This window comes from Mandrillus leucophaeus, unplaced genomic scaffold (genome assembly GCF_000951045.1).
Source record: "Mandrillus leucophaeus isolate KB7577 unplaced genomic scaffold, Mleu.le_1.0 Scaffold315, whole genome shotgun sequence".
Taxonomy (NCBI): Eukaryota; Metazoa; Chordata; class Mammalia; order Primates; family Cercopithecidae; genus Mandrillus; species Mandrillus leucophaeus.
The window spans coordinates 1,226,116-1,240,453 of record NW_012103310.1 but is presented as its reverse complement, the minus strand read 5'-3'; the positions used below and the strand labels follow the sequence as shown (position 1 = coordinate 1,240,453).

General features: G+C 45.0%; 1 protein-coding gene across 1 annotated transcript in view; it reads left to right on the top strand.

Moving 5' to 3' along the window:
- HLCS (holocarboxylase synthetase (biotin-(proprionyl-CoA-carboxylase (ATP-hydrolysing)) ligase)) overlaps window positions 1–14,338 on the top strand; it is a 245,775-nt gene that overhangs the window by 30,911 nt on the left and 200,526 nt on the right. The window contains exons 2-4 of the mRNA XM_011987739.1: window positions 2,088–2,250; window positions 3,686–4,629; window positions 10,588–10,770. Of these exons, the coding sequence (XP_011843129.1) occupies window positions 2,199–2,250; window positions 3,686–4,629; window positions 10,588–10,770 (1,179 nt within the window). The 5' untranslated portion in view covers window positions 2,088–2,198. The remainder of the gene's footprint in view (window positions 1–2,087; window positions 2,251–3,685; window positions 4,630–10,587; window positions 10,771–14,338) is intronic.

Here is a 14,338-nt window from a genome sequence, read left to right as displayed (position 1 = left end):
ATTTTTTTATTTTTGGTAGAGACGGGGGTTTTATTTTTGGTAGAGACGGGGTTTTACCATGTTGCCCAGGCTGGTCATGAACTCCTGAGCTCAGGTGATTCACCCACCTCAGCCTCCCAAACTGCTGGGATTACAGGCGTAAACCACCGCGCCTGGTCCAAACACTTCAAAAGTATCAGATCTCATGAGAACTCACTATCATGAGAACAGCATGGGGGAAACTGCCCCCAGGATCCTGTCACCACCAGATCCCTCCGTTGACACATGGGGATTACAGTTGGAGATGAGATTTGGGTGGGGACCCAGCCAAACCATATCACTATATGTCTACGCTTATGCCAGTTGGACGTTGACTTTTGAAACCCAAGTTGCTTGGATGAGCAAGGACCCTAGGGGCAGAAGTGGTGTGTCTTGCGGGAGTCCCCCTTTCCTCTGTAGGTTCAGAATTTATCCCAACACTTGACCTGGAAGTTCATTATTATCTAGTCAGTTCTTCCAGACTTTTAAGGTAATACTTCATTCATTTATTTTATCCAGCATTTAAAAAATAGTTTTTAGGAGGAGTTAGTTCTAAAATCCTATCCCACCGGTATATAAAATAGAATTCAAGCCAAGTGTGGTGGCCCGAGCCTGTTGTCCCAGCTACTCGGGAGTCTGAGGCGAGAGAATTACTCAAGGCTAGGAGTTCAAAACCAGCCTGGGTGATACAGCGAGTACTCATCTAAAAAAAAAAAAATACAAAGAAATAAAAATGGAATAAAAAATTATTTATCTCTAATTATGAAATTCGGGGCAATGTGTCCCTGAGAAGGCATCTTTAGGAAGTAGAGGAATCATTCATGGCATCTTAGAAAAAGACTGTGCTGCTCACTGCTGCTTTTAAAGCCACATTTGTGACCGCTAATAAAAGCAGCTGTCGGTAATTGAGTACTTTATTCCGGTTCATCTAAGCTTTCTACTGGGGGCATTACATATACTCTTTGATCTCATGAATGCTACCAGCCTTTAAATTATATTTATTTATTTATTTAGTTTTTGAGACGGAGTCTCTCTGTCACCCATGCTGGAGTGCAGTGGCGCGATCTCGGCTCACTGCAACCTCTGCCTCCTGGGTTCAAGCGATTCTCCTACCTCAGCCCCCCGAGTAGCTGGGACTACAGGCATGTGACACCACGGCTGGCTGATTTTTGTATTTTTAGTAGGGTATTCTTGTTTTACAAATTAGGACGCTACGAGGGTCAGAAGCTTGCCCGAGGACAGACAGCGATGATGAGTTGTCTTTGACTCGGCCTCAGACCCCTGACTGCAGCGCCGGGCTCTTCACCTCATAGGCTGTCTTCTCCGTGGGAACCCTCAGCGAGAGTACGGGTGTTCGAGGCCCCGGTATCACAGGCTTCTGTAGTAAGAACTGGAAGCCTAAGCCGGGTGTTTTGCCTGCTCTCTTTCTCCCTGTCCCCCTTGTGGTGGGAACCGGAACCTCCTTACAGGGAGGAACTGTCTGGAAAGTCTTTTCGGATTGTTCTCACAGTTCGAGTGCAGGAACCACAGGGGAAGCACGTTGTAACATTCTGATATCTGGAGTTCAACTCCAGAAAGTCCAGTGCACCAGACAGGGAGGCAGTTGTGCTTGGGACTCTGAAGGTCTGATGTGCTCCCTGGGAGGTCGGTTGCACTTGGTCTCGGACCACACTTTGAGAAAAGCGGGTCCACAGGTTACATTGAAAGTAGTTGGGTATGGTGGACTTGTTCTGTCCTCTTCTCTGTTTTTAAAGGGCAGCATGATACTTTTCTGGTGTCTGGGGAATGTCCCTTTATCTTTTAGTTCCCTAAAAAGATGGAGACTTCAGTTACTTTTAAATGAGAGAGTTATATTTAGTGTTTTATAAGCACTGTTGTCAGGTAGAGATGACAATGTTTGATTCAAAACAACTCTGATATTAATAAAATGTAGTATCCAGTAATTTGTTATCAATGACTGTAATTTAGTGGTAGGAGCCTCAACGGAAAAATAAAGTATCTGGTTATTTTAGAGAAGAAAAATCTCAACCTGTCTTTTCCCACCTCCTCCCTCTCCTGCTTTTTCTCAGGTTGTCAAGTGGTCAGACTGTTGTTTGCCATTAGCTTGCAGACCTGGGGATCCTTATCGGCTAATTGCTGAAGCAAGTGTGGACAACTTCAGCAAGCTGGGGGTGGCGTTCATGGAAGATAGACTCCACATGGATAATGGACTGGTACCCCAAAAGATTATGTGTAAGTAACTTTAGAAAATGTTTTTATTGGCCAGGCATAGTGGCTCATGCCTGTAATCCCAGCACTTTGGAAGGCCGAGGCAGGAGGATCGCTTGGAGCCCAGGAGCTCGAGACCAGCCTGGGCAACATAGACACCCATCTCCAAACAAACAAACAAAAAAAATTAGCTGGGTGTGGTGGTGCATGCCTGTGGTCCCGGGTTCTTGGGAGGCTGAGATGGGAGGATCACTTGAGCTGGGAGGTTGAGGCTACAGTGAGCCATGATCATGCCCCTGCATTCCCATGTGGGTGACAAAGTGAGGCCCTGCTTTTATCATAGTGGGACACTATAGGTTATTAGCTTAAGGACTGTTGAGCACTCCTACTGGTATGACGTAAGGGCTATGCTTAGTTTCAGTTTAATTCAGTCAACAGGTTTGATTTTACTATAATAATATACAATTCATACACACGTCAAGAGTTTTTTGGGGGGCTGCAGGGTACATTTTCAGTGCTTATTAAATTTCTTAAACAAGAATGTTTCATGACTGCGTTGCTCATGAGGTGGCATTCAAATTCAGAACCCATATAACATTTATTCCACATAGTTTAATACAGTATAACTAGTGTCTAGACTATAGTTCTGATTGAGTGGGAAGCATAGCTAGTGTTACTATGAAGTTCTAAATCAAACAGCTTTTTACTTAAAATATATGTATCACAATTTTTTGGGACAAATCGTTTTTCAGGAAACACACAAACTGTTCTTCCTTAATTAGACTTAAAAGCAGGCTTTTTATGTCTATGAATGTCTTCTTTCATCTCATGGGCAAATAAATGTCCTTTATCAGGTCTGGAAGTTCATGTAAATCCCTTAATATCCAGAATCACCTCGTACATGTCTCCAATACCATGTCTGACACGTAGCAAGTGCTTGATAAATGTTTTTGAATTAGTGATTGTCAACTTATGTTCTAGTCCTGAGACAAGATCCTGGGAAGAATCTTCTCCCGTTGATCCTATGGCATGTCCTGAGAGTGACATTTCACTGGGGCGTGCTGGGGTAGACTCTAGATATGTGTCCTTTTTTATTGCTCAGTTTCGTTATTGTAAAGGAGAATAACACCCAAGAAATAGAATCTGTAAGTAAGGAGGCAAAAGTACCTCTCTGAATCTCACTTTCCTCACCATTCTGTAAGAGGGTCTTAGGTTCTCCGATAGGTGTAAAAGATGTTGGGCAAACTGCTGATTTCACTTGGGGTCTTTAGGTAGGAACAGTTAGTGTTTCCAAAGGATGCCCCTGGGTTGAGGGGGGATGCAGGTGGGAGCCGTGCCAGTGACTGTCCTGGAATGTAAGTCCCAGAATGCAGAGAGGGTGATGAGATTCTTGAGATGAGCTACGTGTCATACAAGAAGTGTTGATTAATTCTCTCCCTCTCTCCTGTTCATGCCTTAGCGGTGCGCTTGCAGGACTCCACTCTGAAGGAAGTTAAGGATCAAGCCTCAAACAAGCAAGCCCAGATCCTAGAGCCGAAGCCCGAACCTTCTCTTGAGATTAAGCCTGAGCAGGACGGTATGGAGCACGTTGGCAGAGATGACCCAAAGGCTCTTGGTGAAGAACCCAAACAAAGGAGAGGCAGTGCCTCTGGGAGTGAGCCTGCTGGGGACAGTGACAGGGGAGGGGGCCCCATTGAGCATTATCACCTCCATCTGTCTAGTTGCCACGAGTGTCTGGAACTTGAGAACAGCACCATTGAGTCAGTCAAGTTTGCATCTGCCGAGAACATTCCAGACCTTCCCTACGATTATAGCAGCAGTTTGGAGAGTGTTGCTGATGAGACCTCCCCTGAAAGAGAAGGGAGAAGAGTCAACCTCACAGGAAAGGCGCCTAACATCCTCCTCTATGTGGGCTCCGACTCCCAGGAAGCCCTCGGCCGGTTCCACGAGGTCCGGTCCGTGCTGGCTGACTGTGTGGACATTGACAGTTACGTTCTCTACCACTTGCTGGAGGACAGTGCTCTCAGAGACCCGTGGACGGACAACTGTCTGCTGTTGGTCATTGCTACCAGGGAGTCCATTCCCGAAGACCTGTACCAGAAGTTCATGGCCTATCTTTCTCAGGGAGGGAAGGTGTTGGGCCTGTCTTCGTCCTTCACCTTTGGTGGCTTTCAGGTGACAAGCAAGGGTGCACTGTGGAAGACAGTCCAGAACCTGGTTTTCTCCAAGGCTGACCAGAGCGAGGTGAAGCTCAGCGTCTTGAGCAGTGGCTGCAGGTACCAGGAAGGCCCCGTCCGGCTCAGCCCTGGTGGGCTCCAGGGCCACCTGGAGAATGATGACAAGGACAGGATGATTGTGCATGTGCCTTTTGGAACTCACGGGGGAGAAGCTGTTCTTTGCCAGGTACTCAGGGCAGCATGGATTTGGCGATCTTTGGGTATCTGTGGGTATCTTTGAGAGGGAATATGTCTTTTAAAGCTACACGCTTAAAAGTTTCAGGGGCTCGTGTGCTGTGCGCTGTTTTTGACTGTTGACTGGGAGCTTTTGCTGATAGTAAGCGGAAAGTTTAGTTTAGTTTAGGGCTTTCTTGAATACCCTGATGAACCAAAAGACTTGTTAAATGAGCTTGCTGGTTAACTGAGGCTTAGTCAGAAAATTCTTGTTTTGTTCTTTACTAGTAATGATCTTTCTCAACTACATCGGTCTGCTTTCTTGCCCTAGAGCACTCCTTGGTTAATATAATTGATCCTTTATTTAATGTAGGAAGTTGAAACCATCAGGGTAGTGATTCTAGACGTCAGTGACCACTGCAATGAAATACTGTAGTTGATTGCCAAGGTAGTTTGTGTTAAAAAACATCTTCAGATTCCCAATTCCTTCCTTATGTTTTGTCACTCTTCCAAGTGCTGAAGAAAAACTTGAAATAAGAGAATATTGAAGCTACTTAGATTTGTGGCATACTAATACATAGCTAGGGGAAAAATGGAAAGAGGATGAAAGGAAAATGCTAATTTCTTTTTCTTGCTTAGGAGATCCTTTGGCTCTTTTTTTTTTCCTCTTATTCCATCTTCTTTTTCCTTTTAGCTTTTTGTTTGTTTAAGCAAACGGTGGCAGATGGACTATTTCAGAATTCCTTATCATTGACTCCAAATCTTTTAATCCTTAGGGGAAAAGGTTTTCATTAGAGTTAGACGAACGTTCACTTGTCCTTAAGGATTTAATGCTCTAAGGAGAAATTAAGCAGATGTAGATATTTTGTTCAGGAGAGTTCCCAAGATAAGTGTCATCGATTTTGTTTTATTGTAGGGATCTTTTTACTGAGTTAGAGAATTGTTTCTTTTTTGTTTTGTTTTCTTTTTGTAATGCCCTGTCTTTTTCCAGTTCTCCTGGAAGCTAAGTCTCTTGAATTTTCTGGCCAAACATTTTTTCCAGGGAGTATATATTTGTTTCTTTACTACACCTACATTTTAAGCAGAGATGCTTAAAATTAAGGAATTCGGACATTAGGACAGATGAACGCATACAACCCAAGCAGGTTTCCTGCAGTGCTGCAGACCACATGAATTAGCATTTGGAGGCGTAATAAATGTTCCTCTTATCTTTTTCTCTGCAAATATGGTAACTATAGTAACGCATATTCTCAGAAAATCCACTTAAAAACCCAACTTCCTAGAGCCATATTTCAGTTTTGAAGAGTGAATTTTACCACCCCTGAGCACAGACTTGTACTAGAAAATTGATTTGGCACTGTTGTGATTCATTTCTCTGAGTTACATAGCAAATCTGCTTGCTGCACCATTTAAATTGACCCCATTACTATCATAAAATTTGATACTGCAGTGTATTACCCTAGGAAAAAAAGGCAATATGATGCAGCTTCACAAATCAGATTCAGAGGATTAGAATGTCATTTTTGATTTTAAATGACTTCCAGTCTTCTGTGTGACAGGGTCACAGTTTTCTCCACAGGCCTGTGTCTCTGTGATACCTTACTGAGATCAAAAAATAAATATTATCACAGGCTGGTTAGTTTCCTCTTTCCCTGTTCAATTTCATAGTCTTCACCTTTGTAATAAATCTAGTAATGATGTAACCCAATAAGAGGAGGTAAAGTATTTCAAGGGCAGAACACAGCTGCACCCTAGGCACTGGTGTCCCAGCCAAGGAAGCTGCAGATTTGATGCCTTTGCCATTCATCATAATAAAGAAAGAGAGGAAATGTTTGTATTTTCGCTGTACTGATCAAGTTTGCAGGGAAAACTTGAGGCTGTGGATTAATGCTGACATTTGACTGTCAAATAGACCAGGAGTTTGCCATAAAGTTGTCCACAGAAAACCTCTAAAATGGATTTTAAAAGATTTTGTTTTCTTGTTTAGCTTAGCACATGGCAGCAGTGGGTGGCCTTTGATGGCAGAGTTTCTCAACCATGACACTATTGACATTTTGGGTCAGAGAATTCTTCGTGATGAGAAACAGTCTTGTGCATTTTCGGCTGCGGAGAAGCATCCCTGGTCTTTCCCCACTAGATGCCAGTATCACCCTCTCCCCGCATTTGTGGCTGGAGACATTTTTTAAGTTCTGGTTTTCGTTCCAACTAAAAAGTCTTATTTTTACAGGAAGGCCAAGTTACAGAAATAGACCTGTCATTATGGTAACAGGATTACACCCAGAGGATGAGACTCTAGTCCAGTACCTCTGTGGACAAGGAGTACAAATCTGCCACCCACACACTCTGGCGTGCCATTTCTCCCTGCTCATTGGGAGCGTAGAACCAGAGGTGGCCTCTTTTCTGGTTTCCATTGTAGAAGCACCTACATCTTGAAACCATAAGACAGTGAAACCAAGCAGTTCTCGGGATTTCAGCAGCCGTCTTCCTCCTTGTCTCTGGGAACTCTGCCCGCTTGTAGCGCCATCCTGTTTTCCGTCCTGGCATTGTTCTCATGTGAAAATGAGTTCATGTAATTCACTGCGTGTGCGTCTTGGCTACTCTGTGTATTTGCCCTGACCAGCGAGTCCACATGCATTCAGTCGAGCGCCTCTCTCATCCCTTCGGCTCTGGTGGGAACAGAACTTGACTTACTTCATTTCTGCCACCTGTAAGGGTTAATCTCCGGAATAGCCGTGTGCTCAAGTGAATTAAACGGGTCCTGCCACTGTGCTGTTTGTCTACATTGGCGTAACTTTGTCCACCAGAGGGGAAAGGTGCACATTTAAGGTAGAAGCGTACTGAATAGGATACGGATTTTTTATTTTTATTTTTTTTGAGACGGAGTTTCATTCTTATTGCCCAGGCTGGAGTGCAGTGGCACATCTCGGCTCACTGCAGCCTCTGCCTCCTGGGTTCAAATGATTCTCTTGCCTCAGCCTCCCAAGTAGCTGGGATTACAAGCATGCACCACCAGGCCTGTCTAATTTTTTTTTTTGTATTTTTAGTAGAGACGGTTTCACCATGTTGGTCAGGCTGGTTTCGAAATCCTGACCTCAGGTGAGGATACGGATTCTTTAGAGGGTTTTGCTTTTCTGCCTCTTCCCCTCTCCCGGGCTATCTAGAAACAGGCCCACCTGACCTGTTGCACCCGATCGGCGTCCTCGGTCTTAGAGGAAGCAGCCAGCCTGCAGCCAACCAGCTGTGGTTTGGGGACCATGTTGGACGGTGTCCTGCAGACCTTTTCTGATTGGCCTCAACCTTTATTTTTTGAGCCAGAGGCTCACTCTGTCACCCAGGCTGGAGTACACTGGCACGATCTCAGCTCACTGTAACCTCCACCTCCCAGGTTCAAGTGATTCTTGTGCCTCAGCCTCTCAAGTAACTGGGATTACAGGCATGCGACACCACGCCTAGCTGATTTTTGTCTTTTTAGTGGCAATGGAGTTTCGCCATGTTGGCTGGCTGGTCTCAAACTCCTGGCCTCAAGTGATCCTCCCACCTCGGCCTGCCAAAGTGCTGGGATTATAGGGGTGAGCCACTGCACTCAGTCAGGCCTCAACTTTTAACATTTGGTTTAGTGTATTTGGCTTGGTTAAGGTGTGGGTGGGAACTGAGAGATTTTAAGTCGCCTAAAAGCTGGCACTATGCTTTTTATTTTCATAATACTTCTATAGTATCAGGCTAGAAGCTTTGTATACAGTAGGCAAAGCTGAAACAAAATAAGGCAGACGAGCTCAGTTTGCTTTTCTGGGTACTCAGTGTTCTGGCAACCTCCAGGCTCCAATGCTCATTGAAAATCTGATCTCAGGGGAGCTAGAGGTTCCAGGAAGTTCCTTCATCCCAAGACAGAGGCTGTTGATAGGTGGAGATATTTTAATTTTTAACTAGACAACAAAGCCTGAAGTAACTAGGTGAAGTTCCAAATCTTAAAATTCAATCACGGGAAGGAGGGTGGGAGGAAAGGCCTTTCTGGTGTCCAAGAAATCCTACTCCTCCCTCAGTAAGTCCTCACTTAACGCTGTTGATAGGTTCTTGGAAACTGCACACTTAAGTGAAATGACATACAGTGAAACCAATGTTACCATAGGCTAATTGATAGAAACAAGAAGTCAGTTCCCGTGGCGTATTTCTGGTCACAGAGACATCACCAGACTTCTAAATAAAGGACAAAACACTGAAACACTGAAATAAATATGAGTTATATGTACATTTAAGAAAGATTAATAAAAACATAAGATAATTATTTACCTAATTATTTCAGTTCAGCATGGTGGGTGGCCACGTGGCTGGAGCTCAGCCTGGAAGCTCAGGGCACTGGTTGGGGAGCCAGCCCTGGCCGGGATGCCCACCCATCGCAGGCCACACTCACACCTGCACTCACACTTGCTCAGACCAGACCATGTAGACGCATCAGTTCACCTAATGTGCACAGCTTGGGGATGTGGGGGAAAATGGAGAATCTGGAGAAAACCCGGGCAGACATGGGGAGAGTTTGCAGACCCACAGAGAGTGGCCCCGGCTGGGAAGTGATTTCTTTTTCCCCTCATCAACATCATAACAAAATGACTTTGAGTGAAACAACATTATTCAAGGACCTGATGTTTTGAACTCCTGCAAACTCTCTCTCTTTTTTTTTTTAAATGGTCACACTCTGTTGCCCAGGCTGGAGTGCAGTGGCACAATCATGGCTCACTGCAGCCTCAACCTCCTGAGTTCAAGGGATCCTCCCAGCTCAGCCTCCCAAGTAGTTGGGACTACAGGTGCACCACCCACACCTGGCTAATTTTTGTATTTTTTGTAGAGACAGGGTCTCACTGTGTTGCCCAGGCTGGTCTGAAACTCCTAGGCTCAAGCAATCCTACCATCTCGGCCTCCCAAAGTGTTGGGATTACAGGTGTGAGCCACTATGCCCAGCCTTCTGCAAACTCTCTTAAAATGATGAATAAGGCTGCTCTCTTCCCAGGTATTGTTTTCCATTTATGGCTAGTAGGCCAAATGGAAGTTTCCAGCATGAGCCATTTGCCTCCCTGAGCTCACTAGCAATTAGGTTTTCAGCACAGCTGTCTTTCTAGGTTTTTTTTTTTTTTTTTTTTTTTGAAATGGAGTTTTTGCTCTTGTTCCCCAGTTTGGAGTGCAATGGCACGATCTCAGCTCACCGCAACTTCCGCCTCCTGGGTTCAAGCAATTCTTCTGCCTCAGCCTCCCGAGTAGCTGGGATTACAGGCACATGCAACTACGCCTGGCTACTTTTGTATTTTTAGTAGAGACAGAGTTTCTCCATGTTGGTCAGGCTGGTCTTGAACTCCCGACCTCAGGTGATCCGCCTGCCTTGGCCTCCCAAAGTGCTGGGATTACAGGCATGAGCCACTGCGCCCGGCCCTAACTATTTTGTTCCTATAACCGAGTTAAGTAACTTGCAGAAGGTCATATGACTGATGAGTGTGGAACATGGAGAGAGATGATGACTGTACAGGGTCATTTCCACCATGGCCTCTCTGCCTGACAACCAGGATTTGAACAGGCTCTTTGGAATCATTTTCTTGTTGGCCATGACTTTCCAGATATTCAGCTTCAGAGTTTATATGCTATTGATAATTAGAAAAATTCGGGTTCAAGTTTTCTCTATTGGGTTATACTGTGTCCCTTAATTTTCAGAGGAGAGCAAAGCTATGAGCTATCCGGGTATGATGTGCTCACTTGGAGAAGAAAACTGGTAAAGACATTTTTTGGCCGGGTGCGGTGGCTTATACCTGTAATCCCAGCACTTTGGGAGGCTGAGGCGGGAGGATCGCTTGAGCCCAGGAGTTCAAGACCAGCCTGGGCAACACAGTGAGATCCTGTCTCTAAATTAAAAAAAAAAGGAAAGAAAAAGAAAGAAGAAACTGTTTTTCTTATTGCCCCCAGTTTATATAGTGCTGTGTTTTCCCTTCAGGTGCACTTGGAACTACCTCCGAGCTCCGACATAGTGCAAACTCCAGAAGATTTTAACTTGCTTAAGTCAAGCAATTTTAGAAGATATGAAGTCCTTAGAGAGATTCTGACAACCCTTGGCCTCAGCTGTGACATGAAACAAGTTCCTGCCTTAACTCCTCTTTACTTGCTCTTGGCTGCGGAGGTGAGTTGTGGGCTCAGCCGGGCAGAGCGCGCCACGACGTGGCCCTCTTCACAGTGGCGACCCGTTGCCTTAATTGTTTTATTTTGGTTGGTTTTGATTTTTCATTTCTGTTTTGACTTCGGGTTTGGAAATCATCTTCAAGATGTGCAAATATTCATTTTGTAGGGGGAGGGTTATGTATAAGGGAGGGGTGACTGGTAGAGTTTAGAAAGGTGTTAAGTCTGTAGGTGTGGCCCTATCCGCGTTGTGGGGAAGAGGGTCCCTGTGTCAAGAGTATATTCAGAAACTGTAATTTTATTCATTTGGGATTGAAAGCATTTGTTTTGATTTGGGCTGCTTTCAGCAAATCTTTGGAACAATCACATTTATGCTAATGTCTGCCATCTTGTGGCAACAGCGCTCTGGGTTTCACGTCTGTGAGTCGTGTCTAACAGGAAAATGCCCATGGAACTGGGAATGCGTTCGGCAGTTCTCGTGGCCAGTGCCTGCACTTGCTGCCTGTGATTGATACCTGGTTTTGGGCCGGTTGCCAGATTCTCCAGGTGTGTGTTCTTACTAATCCCCCTGCTCGGCCATGCTGTCAGTTTCATAGTCATTGTGACAAATTATTTTGTCTATTTCTGTTGTCTTCTCTGAACAGACAAATTTGTGAGTTTAGTGACATAACCATGTAGTTTCTGCAAACATCCAATAGTCTAGGTGACTTTAAACACTAAACTTACCTACTTTCTCTTGAAACGAACAAATTATACCTCTCATCCCAACATTTTTTAAAAGGGAGACACTTTCTTTTGTGTTACACTGTGTCCCTTAGTTTTTGGAGGAGAGCAGAGCTGTGAACTATCTGGGTGTGATGGGCTCACTTGGAGAAGACGGATAGAAAATCTGACAGCACTGCCACTTCCCTAGACCTTTGCTGTCAGTCTTTTCCTGGGAATGGAGGGCTGGGGCTGGCTACCTTAGCGAGTGCCTGCTCTGAGGCTCCCAGCTGGGGAAGTCAGGGAGTGAGGTGGCTTGGCCTTGCCCTTGGCACAGCTCCCTGCCCTTTCTCAGAGTTCAGATCATGCTGGTCTTCGAACTTGACCTCCGGACTCTCGGACAGAGCAGTGGATAGGAAGAGCGGCCCCGCCCCCGTTATTCTCCTGTGAGTGGAAGTTTGGAACTCTTGGCATTTCTGGTGTATTTAGGATGAGTATAACCTGAAATACCCAAGTCGGGGCTTTGTATCATGTGTCTGCTTATATTCAAGCACACAACAGACGCTTCACGCTTTTGTCCTTCCAGTTTTTTAAACAGCCTGGGGCAGTGGGAGGTGATACATTTTCACCTGTTCATTGATCAATTAAGGGAGTATTCTTTTCCCGCTTCACAAACTTTGGGAATGAAATGCTTGAACATGATTAAAGCAAATATTTGCTCTGTATACACATACATGGACACTCCCTACCAAGCCCCTTATTACATAATAACTTTGGAAAATAATTATTTTCAGAAAATACTCACTTCCTGTTGTGGGCCCTCCACTTGGCCTTGTTGATTTTCTTGAATATCTGTACTGTGGACTACTTTCCTCTCAGCTACTTATTTCTGACTGAATTCTGCTTTACTTTGGCAGCCCAAGGAATGGAATGAGTATGTGTATGCTGTACATATCCTCATTTCTTAATGTTTATTTTTAGTTTTTGAGGCAGGGTCTTGCTCCGTTGCCCAGGCTGGAGTGTAGTGGTGCGATCACGGCTCACTGCAGCCTCAACCTCCCAAGCTCAAGCGATCCTCCCACCTCAGCCCCCCCGAGTAGCTGGGACTACAAGTGTGCATCACCATGCCTGGCTAATTTTTAATATTTTTTGTGGAGACAGGGTTTTGCCATGTTGGCCAGGCTGGTCTTGAACTCCTGAGTTCAAGCAATCTGCCTGCCTTGGCTTTCCAAAGTGTTGGGATGACAGTCGTGGCATGCCCAGCCTCTTAATGTTTATTAACTCTGCTTAGGTGTCCTTGAATCTGCTGGAGAAGGAAATGGCAGAATTCAAAGTTTTATATGATGTCTTCTTGGAATATAAGTTCTCTAAAGGATGATGGTGCAAATGAATTTGAAGGTGGATATGCACTGCCTGAGATGGCCTTTCCGGAGGCAGCTGAATTCCTCCTGTACCTAGTCACTGTGCTATGGGTCAGTATTTATAGATCTGGACCACAGAGACTGGGAATGGAATTGGGTTTGTACTTTATATTTGGTTTTCTTTCCAGCATCCCTACTTAACAGATCTCAGTCATCCCCATGGAATTAAGTTCCATGGAGAGGATCTTGGCACCCAGTCATCTGCTAAATCCTGCCTGTCCATTCGGCTCATCACCTGCCTTAGGGATTGGATGCTTGGGCCGGCTTTCTTCTTCCTGTGCCCTGCAAGATACTCTGTTGCCAGGAATCAAAGATCTCTTACCACAGGGTGTCGCTGCTGAGCTAGGCTGCCTGGCATACAGGCCCCTAGAACTATAAAGTTGTTCTTCAGAGATTTAATTTTTTTCTCTCTATATCAGTTTCACATAGTATAATTTTATAGCTTTCCATTATATTGGTGGCACTTTCTTTTGGGTCTGCAGAAATTGTTTCAATGTCCCAGTTAATAATATTCATCTTTCATTCAACATTTACTGTGTCCTAGGTACTATTATAGTATGGGATATGAAAGAGCAAAATAAATACGCTAGTTATCTAAATAGTTTTACTGCGTAGCAGCTGTGTTTACACAGTTCTGTGCCTTGACACTTGCTCTTTATGACGAATAGCGCAGAAGATTTATGTGCTTCTCTGTTACTGTGATATAACTGGAAAGAATAGCACCAAGACCCAAGGAGAAAAAACACTCGCCTCAACGACAGTCAGCCCTTGGCATTTGTGAAGGATGTGCTCTGAGGCCTTCATCGATACCCAAACACCGTGGTAGCGTGTGATTCCCACTATAAAACCCAGTCATGTGTGACTTCATCAGCGTCACTGTGCACGACACCAGGAGGAAGCAGGGCTTGGCTGATGTGCAGACTCTGGGCGGCTGAGCTTGGCTTTCTCCGACCAGGGCTTTCACATTTAATTGAACCTCCCAGGAGCGGGATTGAAATTTGGGTCTCAGCAAAATGACAAAAAGTTAAACCATAAAACAAACACACCAACACATGTTTACCACACACCTATCTCCGTGGAAAGAAGACTGGGCCAGGTGCAGTGGCTCACGCCTATAATCTCAATGCTTTGGGAGGCCGAGGCAGGTGGATTGCTCGAGCCCAGGAGTTCAAGACCAGCCTGGGCAACCTGGCAGACTTTTGTATTCTTTACAAAAGATACAAAAATTAGCCAGGCATGGTGGCACATACCTGTAGTCCCAGCTACTCAGGAGGCTGAGGCAGGAGGATTGCCTGAGCCTGGGAAGTTGAGGCTGTAGTGAGCTGTGATTGCGCCACTGCACTCCAGCCTGGGCAACAGAGAGTGAGACCTTGTTGCAAAAAGGAAAAAAAAAAAAAAAAAAAAAAAGGAAACAAGACTGGAAGGAAGGAAATCTGGTATATATAGGAT